This window comes from Chiloscyllium plagiosum, unplaced genomic scaffold (assembly GCF_037043375.1).
Source record: "Chiloscyllium plagiosum isolate Xiang-an unplaced genomic scaffold, Cpla_swu_hap1 HiC_scaffold_10, whole genome shotgun sequence".
NCBI lineage: Eukaryota > Metazoa > Chordata > Chondrichthyes > Orectolobiformes > Hemiscylliidae > Chiloscyllium > Chiloscyllium plagiosum.
In genome coordinates this window covers 14,632,260-14,645,602 of record NW_028270148.1, presented here as the reverse complement: position 1 = coordinate 14,645,602, position 13,343 = coordinate 14,632,260, and the positions used below count along the sequence as shown (strand labels likewise).

The following is a 13,343-nucleotide window of genomic DNA, read 5'->3' as shown; positions in this document are numbered from 1 at the left end:
ATGACCTCAGGACTCCGGAACTCAATTCCTCTACCAATAAAAGCCAGTATCTACCAATAAAAGCCAGAAAGGTTTAGAGGGATATAGGCTGGGTGCTGGCAGGTGGGACTAGATTGGGTTGGGATATCTGGTCGGCATGGACGGGTTGGACCGAAGGGTCTGTTTCTGTGCTGTATGACTCTATGACTGCACCAGGAGCCATGGTTATAACTGGTTAAACTCCACATTGCTTTTTTACTCATTTGGAATTCCCTAAGCACAGGCTCTGCTCAGTCTCTGGTGTAGGCCCTGATAGCTGTCTGTTTGTGACAACTGAACAATACCAATCTGACTGAACAATCTGACTGACCTGATCTTGACCCTGTCTCGAAATGGCTCGGAGAAACGTTGAATCCTGATTTATTGGAAAGGTCACATTAAACAGCCAAAGGAGATCCAACTTTCTAGGATTTTTCAGGAGAGATGGAAGTCATTCAGCCTCTGTCACCTCTCTGATAAAGTAACCACCCGCTCCGATTTCCCAGCTCTTCCTTCATAGCCTTGCGACTTTCTCCAATTCAGGCATCTATCTCATTCCCTTTTGACAGTTACTGGGTCAAAATTGGACAGCACATTGGGAACATGCGTATGTAAATACAGAACAATCAGTAACAGAAGGAGGCCATTCAGCCCCTTGACTCTGTTCCGCCATTCAGTAAGGTGGTGGCTAATCTGATTACTCCCCATTTCCACTCTCTCCGATAGCCTTTCACTTCCCGTCTAACTTAATGTCAAGAATCTCTCCGATTCTGTCAGGGTTTAAAGATTCTGCCTCTGTCACGTTTTGAGGCTGAGAGTTCCAAAAATCTCATAAGGCTGCATGAGAAAAAAAAGTCACCTTTGCCTTAAAAGGACAACTCTTTATTTTTAAACATAGGATCCTCGTTCTAGTTTGTCCAACAAGAACAAACATCCCATACCCTCCATATAGACATCGTCAAGTCGCCTTAGGATCGTGTATGTTTCAATAAAGTCACCTCTTATTCCTTTCACCTCCAATGGTTACAAGCCTGTAAGATGATTCCTCAGTAGGCAACCAGCATCTATTCCAGGTGTTAGTCTAGTAAGCTGGCCCAGCCAGTGATGCCCACAACAAAATAAAACAAGTTTGTGTCTGTATCACTCCTTATGGCAGTACATTCCACACAACAACTGATGTTAAAGAAAAACTTTTAGTTTCTTTTGTCATGTTGCTTATTATCTTGTACTGAACCTACTTGTGAGGAGAGGAATTTATAAGAATGAGAGGGGAATCTCATAGAAACCTATAAAATTCCAACAGAGTAAACGTAGGAAGGGTGTCCCTGGTGACCTGGGAGTCCAGAGCTGGGCTCACTATCTAAGAATACAGGGTGGACCATTTAGGACAGAGATGAGGAGAAATGTCTTCACCCAGATGGAGGAACACTCTGCCACAGAAAGCAGTTGAGGCCAAAACATTGAATGTTTTCAAGGAGGAGGTCGCTATAGGTCTTAGGGCTAAAGGGATGGAAAGATTTTGGGACAAAGTAGGAACAAGGTACTGAGTCGGATAATCATTAATGCTCATATTCAATAGCAGAGCCAGCTCGAGGGGCTGAATGGCCTACTGTTGTTCCTTTCTTCTATGAGACAGGGACCTTTGTATTACCAAAATTAGCTGCCTTAATACAAATGAGATTAAAATTTCAGTCTCTCCCCAATACATAAGGAATCATTCCGTAAGAGTCCATCTCAATCTCTGATTTGGCCCTCCAATACCACAGCATCACTTCCATACAGCTCAGTCCTGATCCTAAAGTAAACATGATAATATACTGCCACCTGGTGGCCTTTCAGCAAGTTTTTTTCTTTACCCCAGTCTCAAAGCACCACTTTAACATTTAATTTACTTTTCTTCTCAACTAATTGCTCCTATCTGTCATCTCCTGAATTTATACAGCAGCTGTGTTATTGTAAACTGTCCCAAGGTGCTTGGGAAGATATTAAGTGGTTGCCTGTTCCACCACAGGTTACCTATGACGGTACCGTACGCTACAGTTGTGACTGTAGAATGACCGGGATAGGAGAATGTGATTAATTTGCCTTCTAATTGAAAGTCTTTGGGATTCAATTGCATCATTACCCCAGGTAAACGTAACTAAATTCAGCATTTGTATACTCAGTGATTTGAGATCTTGCATAAATCATAATTTTCATATCCTGAAGGAAAGTCAGACTGGACTTGAGATATCAACTCTGTTTCTCCCTCCACAGATGTTGCTGGACCTGCTGAGTTTCTCCAGTACTTTCTGTTTTTGTTTCAGATTTCCAGCAACTGTAGTATTTTGCTTTTATCTCCTATTCTCTCTCTCTCTCTCTCTCTCTCTCTCTCAAGTCCAGGAAAACATAACATTCTAGTTGACCCAATTAGTACTTTTTAATTAAACAAGTCAACACAGAATGATTTACATTGATAATAACACCTTTCACAACATCCACACATCCTAAAGTGTTTTACAATCAGGGACTTTGGAAGTTGTAATGTAGAGAATGGGGCAGTGAATATGTGCACAACAATCTTCCACAAATCAAGGGCAGAAAACAGACTTTTTTCTCTGGTGGTTGGGCGGTAGGGATTGGCCAGGACTCCAGGGAGAACATTTCCAGTCAGTGATGTGAAGGGGCAGCATCCGAGGAGCAGGAAAATCGACGTTTCGGGCAAAAGCCCTTCATCAAATGTCGATTATCCTGCTCCTTGGATGCTGCCTGACCTGCGGTGCATTTCCAGCCCCAGTCTAATCTAACTCTGATCTCCAGAATCTGCAGCCCTCACTTTTGCCTAGTAATGTGAAGGGGCTGCTCCTCCAATTCTGACTGAGCTTTAGCTGCATACAGTATTCCTCACTGTCGGTTACCTGGTCTGGTCAGAGAACAAGCAATGTCTCATGGTCTCGCTCCTGGACTCTGCACAGCCTAAAATTTCTGGGTCCAATGTGGCCAGAGCTCCTTGGTTATAAGTGTGTTAAGACAAAGCTCCGTCTGGTCACTCTTACCTGGACTGGAGGATTGTCATTATCCAGGTGTTCACAGTATCCGTCAGTATGTTTGATTATCAATGCCTCATTGAAATGCATTGTAGACCCCTTAATTATTCATTTACATGATGTATTGCTGGCTGGGCCAGCATTCACTGCCCGTTGCTAATTGCTCTGGAAGTGGTGGTGAAGAGCTGTCTTCTTGAACTGTCGCAGTACATGTGGGCATACCTTCTTTTTGTTGCTTATCAAGCATATGGTTTAATTTGATTTCTCTGCTTAGTATTGTATTAACGGGAGGGGGTGGTGGTTAGCTAGCTCAGACAACTGGCTTGCAGGACAAAGGGATGGGTTCAATTCCTACACCAGCTGAGCTTACCATGAAAGACTCCTCTTCCCAATCTTTCCCCTTATCAGGTGACTATCAGGTTAATACACCATCAAACATCCCTCCCGAATGAGAGAGCAGTATGCTAACTTTAACATTGCATTAGCAATATCTTAATTGAAGAGACAAGTGGGGGGCACGATGCAAAACTGAATCTTCAATCTATTGTGTCACCAGTTCAATGAAACATTGTAACGGTGAAAGTGGCTAGGATACAGACCCTCTCTGCTCAGACTTCTGGACTCGGGTCTTCCAGCTCAGAATAAGGACACTGCCACTGAGGGTCAGCTAGCTCAGTCGGCTGGAAGCTGGTTTACCATACACCAAGAGCACAGTGCAGCACGGTGGCAGAGTGTCTCACAGCGCCAGAGACCCGGGTTCAATTCCCGCCTCAGGTGACTGTCCGTGTGGAGTTTGCACATTCTCTGCGTGGGTTTCCTCCGGGTGCTCCGGTTTCCTCCCACAGTCCAAACATGTGCAGGTTAGGTGAATTGGCCATGCTAAATTGCCCGTAGTGTTAGGTGAAAGGGTAAATGTAGGGGAATGGGTCTGGGTGGGTTGCACTTCGATGGGTCAGTGTGGACTTGTTGGGCCGAAGGGCCTGTTTCCACACTGTAAGTAATCTAATCTAAGAGCATGAGTTCAATTCCCGCTCCAATGGAGGTTATCATGAAAAAAACTGTCCTTCTCAAACTCTCCCTTACAAAGGGCAGCACAGTGGCTCAGTGGTTAGCACAGTGGTCACCAGGGAACTGGATTTGATTCTACCCTCGAACGACTGTGTGGAGTTTGCACATTTCTCCCAGTGTCTGTGTGGGTTTCCACTGGGTGCTCCAATTTCCTCACACAGTCCAAAGACGTGAAAATTGGGTGAATTGGCCATGCTAAATTGCCCACAGTGTCCAGGGATGTGCAGGCCAGATGGACTCTCCATGGAAAATGCAAGCTTACAGGAATGGGGAGGGCATGAACCTGGGCAGCATGCTGTTCGGAGGGTCAGTGTGGAATCAATGGGCCAAATTGCCTGTTTCCACACTTTAGGCATTCTATGATGCAGAATGATGCGCCAGCACCACTCTTATGAGACAGCAACCCTATAGCCTGGTAGAACTACGACGACTCCACTTTTTTTAAAGGATTACACCCACAGCCCTGAATGACCTTCATATATTGTAAACAGCGGAAATAATAGTTACAGTTCCCTTTGTTTTGTTGATAATTTGCTAAATTACTTTTGACTGCTAACAGAGACAACCTTCCTGATTGGCAATTGAAAGGGGCAAGCTCTATTTTTTTTCCCCCCACACTACCACCTAAGTGCGGTTGTGCTTATTTTCTCCCCCTGTTTATTTTTTTATCAGTATTTAGACTTTTTTCTTTTTTTTCTTTTTTTTCTTTAATTTAACCCCCACGCTACCACCTAAGTGCGGTAGTGCTTATTTTTTCCCCAGCACCCATGTTGTGTGTGTGCAGGTGTGAGACACAGTGAAAGACACAAAGTGCACGAATCTTTATTCAATTTCCACCACCAGGAAGATAGGAAAACACCCGGGTGGCCAGTGACAAACACTGCCCTTCACATCAAAGGGCAGTGCTGTGTGATCAAAACAGTGAAGGGGTGGGTAGGGACTAAATCAAAATAGAGTTGGAGGGAGAAATAGTGCACTCCACTCCCTGCGGTGCCCACCTCTCCCTGAAGGGGGCAATCTCTATTTTTTTTTAGGCAGTCGGCCCTAACCACCCCTTCCACGGCTCGCTGCCTGGACCTTCTCCTGTTTATATTTTTTTTCTCCTGTTTATATTTTTTTTTCTCTTTTGTGTATGCATGTGAGACACAGTGAAAGACACAAAGTGCACGAATCTTTATTCAATTTCCACCACCAGGAAGATAGGAAAACACCCGGGTGGCCAGTGACAAACACTGCCCTTCACATCAAAGGGCAATGCTGTGTGATCAAAACAGTGAAGGGGCGTGGAGGGACTAAATCAAAATAGAGTTGGAGGGAGAAATAGTGCACTCCACTCCCTGCGGTGCCCACCTCTCCCTGAAGGGGGCAATCTCTATTTTTTTTTTCTTTTTGGCAGTGACACTTTCCTTTTTTTAATTTTTTTTTCCTTTTTTTGCTGTGTGAATCCCTATTTATATATTTTTTTATTTTTTTAAAATTTTTTTTTTTTAATTTTTTTTTTTTTTATTTTAACCCCCACACTACCACCTAAGTGCGGTAGTGCTTATTTTATCCCCAGCACCCATGGTGTGTGTGTGCAGGTGTGAGACACAGTGGAAGACACAAAGTGCACCAATCTTTATTCAATTTCCACCACCAGGAAGATAGGAAAACACCCGGGTGGCCAGTGACAAACACTGCCCTTCACAGCAAGGGACAGTGCTGTGTGATCAAAACAGTGAAGGGGAGGGTAGGGACTAAATCAAAATAGAGTTGGAGGGAGAAATAGTGCACTCCACTCCCTGCGGCGCCCACCTCTCCCTGAAGGGGGCAATCTCTATTTTTTTTTTTTTAGTTTTTTTTTTCTCTCGGTAGTGCTTATTTCCCCCACCTTGGTTTTTTTTTTTTCCTTTAACCCCCACACTACCACCTAAGTGCGGTAGTGCTTATTTTTCCCCAGCACCCATGGTGTGTGTGTGCAGGTGTGAGACACAGTGAAAGACACAAAGTGCACGAATCTTTATTCAGTTTCCACCACCAGGAAGATAGGAAAACACCCGGGTGGCCAGTGACAAACACTGCCCTTCGCATCAAAGGGCAGTGCTGTGTGATCAAAACAGTGAAGGGGTGGGTAGGGACTAAATCAAAATAGAGTTGGAGGGAGAAATAGTGCACTCCACTCCCTGCGGTGCCCACCTCTCCCTGAAGGGGGCAATCTCTATTTGATTACCTGGACGAGGTCTTACAGCTGTTTCTGTTTAAAGATTGCTACACTAATCCCAATCTTTATTTTTTTTTTTACAGTGAAGGGGAGGGGAGGCTGGACTGTGTTTATTTTTTTTTTCTTCTTTGTGTGTGTGCAGGTGTGAGACACAGTGAAAGACACAAAGTGCACCAATCTTTATTTAATTTCCACCACCAGGAAGATAGGAAAACACCCGGGTGGCCAGTGACAAACACTGCCCTTCACATCAAAGGGACAGTGCTGTGTGATCAAAACAGTGAAGGGGTGGGTAGGGACTAAATCAAAATAGAGTTGGAGGGAGAAATAGTGCACTCCACTCCCTGCGGCGCCCACCTCTCCCTGAAGGGGGCAATCTCTATTTGATTACCTGGACGAGGTCTTACAGCTGTTTCTGTTTAAAGATTGCTACACTAATCCCAATCTTTATATAAGTGGTCGGCTATCAATTGGAATCAATACCAATCTCTCTCTTTATATAGAGAACTCTGCAGTTTTGTAGGATAAGCCACAGCTACTTAGATATCCATGCCAGGTTCGGATTAATCGGTTCCTGAGTGTACCGATAACCGAAACTCTTACTTTTCTGAAGGAAAAAATAATTACGAGCCGGGAGATCGGTTGGAAGATCTGGGGACTGGAATATGGCAGTCGTGCACCGAACTCAACGCTTCAAACATCGAAAGGCGTTTGGTCAGTAACTTTTTTCAAAAAAAAAGTATGATTTTTCTTTTCCAAAAAAAAAAGTTCAAAGGCGTGATTTTATTTTCTAATTTCCTCTCCTTTTAAACAGCTGCAAGGAAAGAGGAGTCCACGTTCATTCGGTCCAAATATCCCCAGAAGATACCGGTAAGTGTTTTTCTGCTCCGTTGGCTCCAGTCTCTCTCCCTTCCGGGGGTAACTTTGGAGTTTCCTGCAGGTTATTGTGGAACGATATCCTGGCGAGAAACACCTGAAACAGTTGGATAAAACCAAATTCCTGGTTCCTCAAGATGTCATCGTGAGCCACTTCATTACCATCATCAGGTACCGTTAACATGAAGCACTTTGACTCCGTCTCGGATAACTAACATCAAGCTTTGTGGATGTCTAGTCTTTGAAAAAGTTAATGACTAACACCCTTTCCTTTTTGTTACCCATCTGCACGGATCTACAAGATGACTCCCTTGAGTGGCCACTTTGTGTAGAGGATCTAGATGGTCCCCGATAGATCTTGACTGTAATGGGCCATTCTCTCCTCTGCATCCTTGTTCCTCCATCATTTTTCTCCCCTCACTCCCATCCACTAGATGTTCTTTTGGGTCATATAACTTCTGGTGGGGATGGGCTCCCCAGTGTAAGATATTGCTGAATTGTAACCAATGACTGATTCTCGCCTGGAGAAAGTGTAAGGATGACTATCACAGTACTCTGCATCAGAATCCCCATTGTGTGGAAACAGGTTATTTGGTCCAAGTCCTGCATTATCTGACTCTGACCCTATCCCTGCATTTCCCAAGGCAAACAGTTGTCCTGCACATCCCTGGACACTTCTGGGCAATCTAGTATAGCCAATCCACTGACCCCTCTCTCCTTTTAGACTGCGGGAGGAAACCCATGTGGACACTCTTCAAAATCTATTTCTGTACCAACAGTGGCTCAATGGTTAGCATTGCTGTCTCGACACCAGGGACCAGATTTGATTCCACCCTCTGGCGACCGACTTTAGAGGTTTAGACTGCAGGAGGAAACGCATGCTGGGAAAATGTGCTGACTTTCCAATCAGTCGGCAGAGGGTGAAATCAAACCTGGTCCCTGGTGTTGAAACAGCAATGCTAACCACTGAGCCACTGGCACAGAAATAGTGACATATTGAAAAATCTCAATATTATTGAGGTGGTGCTGGATGTCTTAAAACTCGAAAGTGGGAAAAACCTCCAGGACCTGATCAATTGTGGGAAGCTCAAAGTGATTGCTGGGGCCCTTGCTGAGATACTTGTATCATCGATAGTCATTGGTGAAGGTGCCAGAAGACTGGAGGTTGGCTAACATGGTGCCACCTAGAAAGGTGGTAAGGAAAAGCCAGGGAACTATGCACTGGTGGGCAAGTTGTGTTTTTTTTTGGGGGGGGGGGGGAGGAGAGAGAGAGAGGAGGAGAAAAAAGAGAGATCCCTGATGAACAGTACTTCGATGCCTTTGGAAAGGCAAGGACTGATTAGGGATAGTCAGCATAGCTTTGTGTAGGAAATGTGTCTTAAACTTGAGGTTTTTTCTCTTGCAGAAGTAACTGAGGATTGAAGGCAGAGTAGTGGACATTATCTTTATGGACTTCAGTAAGGTGTTTGACAGTAAGGTTCCCCATGGGAGACTGGTTAGCAAGGTTAGAGCTCATGGAATACAGGGAGAACTAGCCATTTGGATGCTGGACTGTCTTGAAGGTAGACAGGGTGGTGGAGGGTTCTTTCAGTCTGGGGGCCAATTACCAGTGGACTGCCACAAGGATCAGTACTGGGTCCACTAATTTTCATTTTATAAATGATTATGAACCTAGAAGATAGTAAGTTGGCGGATCCTACAAATTGGAGGTGTAGTGGACAGTGAAGGTTAGCTCAGTACAATGGGATCTTAATCAGATTGGTGAATGGGCTGAGGAGTGGCAGATGGAATTTAATTTGGATAAATGTGAGGTACTGCATTTTAGAAGGGCAAATCAGACCAGGACTTGGACACTTAATGGGAAGGTCCTGGGGAGTGTTGCTGAACAAGAACCTTGGAGTGCAGGTTCCAAGTTTCTTGGAAGTGGAGTCACAAGTAGATAGGATAGTGGAGAAGGTGTTTGGTATGCTTTCCTTTCATTGACCGAGCATGGAGTATAGGAGTTGGGAGGCCATGTTGTGGCTGTATTGGACAATGGTAAACCACTCTTGGAATATTGTGTGCAATTCTGGTCACACTCTTGCTCTCGCTGATGCTGTGGAATTTGAAAGGGCTCAAGATTTTTGGATGTTGCCAGGGTTGAAGGATTTGTGCTACAGGGAGAGCCTGAAAAGGCTGGGACTGTTTTCCCAAGAGCATTGGTGGCTGAGGGGTGACCTTGATAGAAGTTTAAAATCATGAGGGGCATGGATGGGATAAATGTGAAAGGTCACTTCCCTGGGGCGAGGAGTCCAGAACTAGAGGGCATACACTCTTTGAGTGAGGGGGAAAAGACTTGAAAGGGATCTCTCTAAGGGATAACTTTCTCATGCAGAGAGTGGTGCATATATTGAATGAGCTGCCAGAGGAAGTGGTGGTGGCTGGTACAATTGCAACAAAGGCATCTGGATGGGTATATGAATGGCAGGGTTTAGAGGGATATGGGCCAAATGCTGGCAAATGGGACTATGTTCCCATATCTTGTCAGCATGGATGATTTGCACTGAAGGGTCTGTTTTAGCTCTCGCTCTGACCTTGAGATTTACAAAGGGTTGAACTAGGCATTTGTGCTTTTTTTTTTTTTTTGAGATGTTTTACTCTAGTGGGAACCTTTAAAATTTTCACATGAACCCCAGAGACTAACCTTAGTGTGCTCTGTCTGTAGAACGTGCTACTGTGACTGATTTCTAGAGAAATCAGTATGAAACAGACCCTTCCATCCAATGTCCATGCTGATCAGGTTTCCTAAACTCAATGTCTCATTTGCATTTGACCCATATCCCTCAAACCTTATCAATTTACCTGTCCAAGTGGCTTTTTTTTCCTGTAACTGTACTTTCCTCTGGCAGCTCATCCCATCCATGCACCACGTTTGAAAATGTTGTTCCCTTATTAAACCTATGAACTGGCTAGGAGAGCTCAAAACCTGAGGGCAAAGATCTTGGCTATTATCTTTGCTGCGCCTCATGATACTTCAAACCTCCCAAGGTGAGTAAACTGCTCCCTTACGGAATGGCAGGCGGTGACCAGTGGTGTGCCGCAGGTATCAGTGCTGGGACTACAGCTTTTTACAATCTACATTAATGATATAGATGAAGGTATTAAAAGTAATATTTGCTGATGAGACAAAGCTGTGTGGCAGGGTGAAATGTGAGGAGGATGTTAGAATACAGGATGACCTGGACAGGTTAGGTGAGTGGACAGATGCATGGCAGATGCAGTTTAATTTGGATAAATGTGTGGTTATCCATTTTGGTGGCAAGAACAGAAAGGCAGATTACTATCTAAATGGAGTCAAGTTAGGTAAAGGGGCAGTACAAGAAGATCTAGGTCTTGTAGAACGCTGACGAAGGGCTTATGCCTGAAACTTCAATTCTCCTGCTCCTTGGATGCTGCCTGACTTGCTGTGCTTTTCCAGCAACACATTTTTCAGCTCTGATCTCCAGCATCTGCAGTCCTCACTTTCTTAGTTCTTGTACATCAGTCAATGAAAGCAAGCAGGCAGTGAAGAAAGCTAATGGCATGCTGGCCTTAAGAGGAATTGAGTATAAAAGCAAAGAGGTCCTTCTGCAGCTGTATAGGTAAGATCGCACCTAGAATATTGTGTGCCGTTTTCCTCTCCATTTGAGGAAGGACATTCTGGCTATTGAAGGAGTGCAGCGTAGGTTCACAAGGTCAATTCCTGGAATGGCAGGACTATCTTGCGTTGAAAGATTGGAGCGACTGGGCTTGTATACGCTTGAGTTTAGAAGGCTGAGGATCTGATTGAGATGTGTAAGATTATTAAAGGATTGGACACGCTGGAGGCAGGAACCATGTTTCTGCTGATGGGTGAGACCTGAACCAGAGGACAGATTAAAAATAAGGGGTAGGCCACTTAGAACAGAGTTGAGGAGAAACTTCTTCCACCAGAGTGGTGGGTGTATGGAATGCTCTGCCCCAGAAGGCTGTGGAGGCCAAGTCTCTGGATACTTTCAAGAAAGATGGATAGAGCTCTTAAAGATAGTGGAATCAAGGGTTATGGGGATAAGGCAGGAACAGGATACTGATTGAGGATGATCAGCCATGATCATAATGAATGGTGGTGCTGGCTCAAAGGGCAGAATGGCCTACTCCTGCATTTATTGTCTCCTCAGCAACTGGCTTGTAAAACTTTTTTACACCTTTTTTAGCACCCTTCCTATAATTTGGCATTTAGTTATGTACAGTACTCCATGTGGTCTTAGCAATGTCTTGTATAACTGTAACATGCTGTTCCAACTCTTATACTGATCCCTGATTGATGGAGGAATCTGGTACACTTGCCTTCACCACCCTGACTACCTGGAACACCACACTCCAGGAACTGTGTACTGGCACCATTCAGTCTTTGTTTGACAACACCAATACCCAGGGTCCTACTGTTAAGAAAATAAATCTTGCCCTGATTTACATTACCAAAATGCAACACCTTCCACTTATCGGCATTAAATGCAATCTGCCATTCCTTCCAGTTGTACTTAGATATCCTTCACTGTCACACCAAAATTGTTAGTATGGTGATCTCCTAATTCCCTCAAACAACTTAACCCTAACTCTTATTAGGTTCACCAGTCTGTGTAGTCTCCTGGCTTTAATCTACCATTTTGTAATAAAGTCTACAAGGTAGTTGGTCTCCTGGGCTATTGAGGGTCTATAGTCTGCATCCCACTGCTGTACATGGATTTTTTTTTTTAAAAACAAGCATGTCTTTCCTTAGGAACCGGCTAGCTCTAACACCTAATCAAGCATTTTACCTGGTGGTGAAGAATAAGAGTCTCTCCAATATGTATGCCACCATTGCTGAACTGGACCAAGAATACATGGATTCTGATGGTTTCTTGTACATCTCCTATGCATCCCAGGAAATGTTTGGTGCAATTTGGCCAAGAGCTAATGAACTTTGGAACCTAAAAGTCCTGCTGTCTGTATTGGTGGTGTGGTTTTGTCTGTACTACCGTGATTCTTGAAGGTGATGCACAATATAAATTGATTCCTGACCTTTCTTTTTTGAAGGGAAAATCATTTTAACTAGATAAGTTGACTCTTGCACTTAATTCACCACTTTTTTTTCTTATTAACTAAATTTAAGGTGAAAGAGCACTCTGAAATTCATAAACAATATGAACAGCCAATATTGAGCAAAAATACCTTTTTAAACAGATAGTCCATTCCTGCAGGCTAGAGGTGACTTGGTGGACACAAGACTCCCTCCATGGCCAGACTGATATGACTATTTCCAACTTGCTGCTTCACTACACCTCCCCTTCCCACTGATAGCCTAACATGTAGCTTATGTTAACTCTCTTTCCAGTAAGAAACTGAGATAGTCTTGAAGCATTCTATAGGGCAACCACTCTGCCCTTCAGTCTTGTTTTCCTTCTGGAGAAGGTAGTGGAGACTCTCTACTGTTTAGTAACATGCTGTAGTCTGACTTGACATTAGTAACATACACCTTAGTTTAAAATACTGGAATAAAATTTGTATCACCTCCCTCATTGCTAACTCTCATGTTGGAATGACATATCCTAATTGTACTGGTGACTCCACAAATCAAATGGAATGTATATTCACAAATTGATTCATTGTTTGTAAGTCCATTTTTGATCATAAATTCTTTTTGTAACTTGTTTTGTTACTATTATTCCAGATTTCAAACACTAACTTAAATTATGCCAACTTAAATGGTACTAACAGCGTGGATAGATATAGACATTTTTTTCTGGGTGGAAGGTAGTAGTCATGACTTTTTATAAACTACAAGTAGAGAAAATAACAACGCAGCAGTCAAAGGGTTGCAATCCTAATGTAGGGACCCCTCGGTATGAAGTTACAAACACTAACTTTTTTTTGTTGAAACACTACAGTGTAAAATGAGGCCATTCAGCCCATCAAGTTTGCACCAACCTCAAGCATCCCACCTAATTCCACTCTTTCTCCTTTCTTTCCCCCCCCCCCCCCCACACCTGTGCATCTTTAGACTGTAGGAGGTGACTGGAGTTTGCACAGAGACCCTAGGGCTGAGGCAGCAATATAGAGCTGCCTCACGTCATTCAGGGGACCTGTTGTTACTGCACAATAACATTTTTTGGAAATGT

At 43.8% G+C, this 13,343-nt stretch overlaps 1 protein-coding gene across 1 annotated transcript; it reads left to right on the top strand.

Moving 5' to 3' along the window:
* The first annotated feature begins 6,898 nt into the window (after nt 1–6,898).
* Nucleotides 6,899–12,271, top strand: LOC122553204 (microtubule-associated protein 1 light chain 3 alpha-like). The gene is made up of 4 exons (XM_043696801.2): nt 6,899–7,026; nt 7,127–7,182; nt 7,253–7,359; nt 11,966–12,271. The coding sequence occupies exons 1-4, from the start codon at nt 6,978–6,980 to the stop codon at nt 12,213–12,215; spliced, it is 462 nt and encodes a 153-aa protein (XP_043552736.1). The 5' UTR covers nt 6,899–6,977; the 3' UTR covers nt 12,216–12,271.
* The last annotated feature ends 1,072 nt before the right edge of the window (nt 12,272–13,343 follow it).

Bases quoted from the DNA above. Each gene is read 5' to 3' on its own strand.
- LOC122553204 (XM_043696801.2), top strand. From the start codon at position 6,978: ATGGCAGTCGTGCACCGAACTCAACGCTTCAAACATCGAAAGGCGTTT. The intron at 7,027-7,126 runs GTCAGTAACTTT...CCTTTTAAACAG, and splicing joins CAAACATCGAAAGGCGTTTG to CTGCAAGGAAAGAGGAGTCC. The intron at 7,183-7,252 runs GTAAGTGTTTTT...AGTTTCCTGCAG, and splicing joins AATATCCCCAGAAGATACCG to GTTATTGTGGAACGATATCC.